The sequence below is a fragment of the Mus pahari genome, chromosome 20 (assembly GCF_900095145.1).
Source record: "Mus pahari chromosome 20, PAHARI_EIJ_v1.1, whole genome shotgun sequence".
Taxonomy (NCBI): domain Eukaryota; kingdom Metazoa; phylum Chordata; class Mammalia; order Rodentia; family Muridae; genus Mus; species Mus pahari.
Window position 1 is genome coordinate 5,138,657 of NC_034609.1, and position 1,853 is coordinate 5,140,509.

Here is a 1,853-nt window from a genome sequence, read left to right on the forward strand (position 1 = left end):
GGAAAGGAAAGGAAAGGAAAGGAAAGGAAAGGAAAGGAAAGGAAAGGAAAGGAAAGGAAAGGAAAGGAAAGGAAAGGAAAGGAAAGGAAAGGAAAAGACCCTTTGTAGGGAAGACTGTAGACTTTAACAACACTGGGGGCTTCCATACCAGTAAGAAAACAATTCAGTGGATCTGAGGACTGAAGGCACCTCTATAGTTTGGCTACACACTCCCGATATAATTTATTTGCTCCATTATGGCCTTGTTTCCCACCATTAGTGCAGTTCTCAGGAAACTGCCTGAAGCACCATTCTAAATAGTATGTGCTGGGAGAGAAGTCGGCCCAGAACAATGAGTTAGAATGTTCAATACCAATGGAAGTTTTTCCTATAATTATTAAAATTCATAACAAGTGAATCAAATTTTAGGTTCATTCTTTCCCCATATTTGCGTAGATTAAATTATTGAGAGTCTGTTTGTGAGTGAAGTGAAATGAGTTACAGAGTTCAAAGGCATCCCATAAGACATGTGAGGAAACACAAAATTGTTTTAAAAACGCTTTAGTTCTTTTTTTAAATTTTTATTTATTTACATTTCAAATGTTATCCCCTTTCCAGGTTTCCCCTCTGCAAACCCCCTACCCCATTCCCCTCCCCCTGCTTCTGTGAGAGTGCTCCCCCACCCACCCACCCACTCCTACCTCACCACCCTAGCATTCCTCTACATTGGGACATCAAGCCTTCACAGGACCAAGGGTCTCCCCTCCCATTGATGCCAGATAAGGCCCCTTCAGCCCTTCCCCTAACTCCTCCATTGGAGTCGTGTGCTCAGTCTGATGGTTGGTTACTTTATATAATATTGTACCACAGTGAGGCTGAAGGTGAAGCCCTGAGGCCAGGATGGCTCTGTGGCCTCTGTAAGAACCAGGCATCGATCGACAGGAATGAGAGAGCTGTGGCTTTGGGGTACTTGGCTGTGACTTGGGCTTGATGGGGAATTAAAATGAGTGAACTGAGTCAGGTGCCCCACCAGTCCATGGTTCACTGGGGATATCTGGGAGACTGTCTTGTGGTACCAAATTCAGCTTCTGAGCAGGCACAAGAAACCATTATTCCTAAGAGTGGCCTCATAGACTTGACAGCCTGCCTTCCATTTGAACACGTGTATCTAAATCAACTTATTTCATTACTGCCTTAGCACTAGGCTCTGCCTCTACCCTCCTATGAGTTTCTCATCTCTGGAGAAAGGAGCAGAAGTGTGCTTGTTTCTCACCCAAGATTTCTAGAATAAGTTTTCTAAAGGAAAAAAAAATCTGTGCCTTTCTAAAACAAACAAATGGAAATCCTCAAATAGAACTAAATGAAAAATATTTTACAACAATTATATTCAAAGACTACTCCGAGAGTGTAGGACCCAGGTATATATTTGGTGTAATGATTTCATGGTGTTTTAAGTATAACTATGTTTTGTATGATTGCTTTGTAACCCCCCTCAATTACATCCTTCTACAGACCCCTAATCAAGAGTTCTCCAATGTTTGAAAAACCTCAAGGAAAACAAAACTTCAATCAATGGAAAAAATAATGCAATAATCGGATGTTTCAGTAAATTGTGTACCTTCCTGAACTACACCATTGTAAGAAGAAAATATCACCTTTTGAGTCTCAGTGGTTCACTACGGGGGTGGGGAAACTCTGTTAATTAATAACTGAAGACGAACAAGAGCTTCCTGTATGCTTGATTTTGCTCGCGGAAATTTTTGTAACTGCTTGACCTGATATTTTACTCAAAAATTTCAATTGAGCTTGTGTGCTGTCCTTTAAGACTGATGTATTCAACTCTGTTATGGTTTGTTCCTGGTGACATCACAGAA

General features: G+C 41.1%; 1 protein-coding gene across 1 annotated transcript in view; it reads left to right on the top strand.

The window, feature by feature from the left end:
- Gypa (glycophorin A (MNS blood group)) overlaps positions 1-1,598 on the top strand; it is a 15,449-nt gene extending 13,851 nt beyond the window's left edge. The window contains exon 8 of the mRNA XM_021219948.2: positions 1,492-1,598. Within this exon, the coding sequence (XP_021075607.1) occupies positions 1,492-1,521 (30 nt within the window). The 3' untranslated portion in view covers positions 1,522-1,598. The remainder of the gene's footprint in view (positions 1-1,491) is intronic.
- Positions 1,599-1,853: the final 255 nt, after the last annotated feature.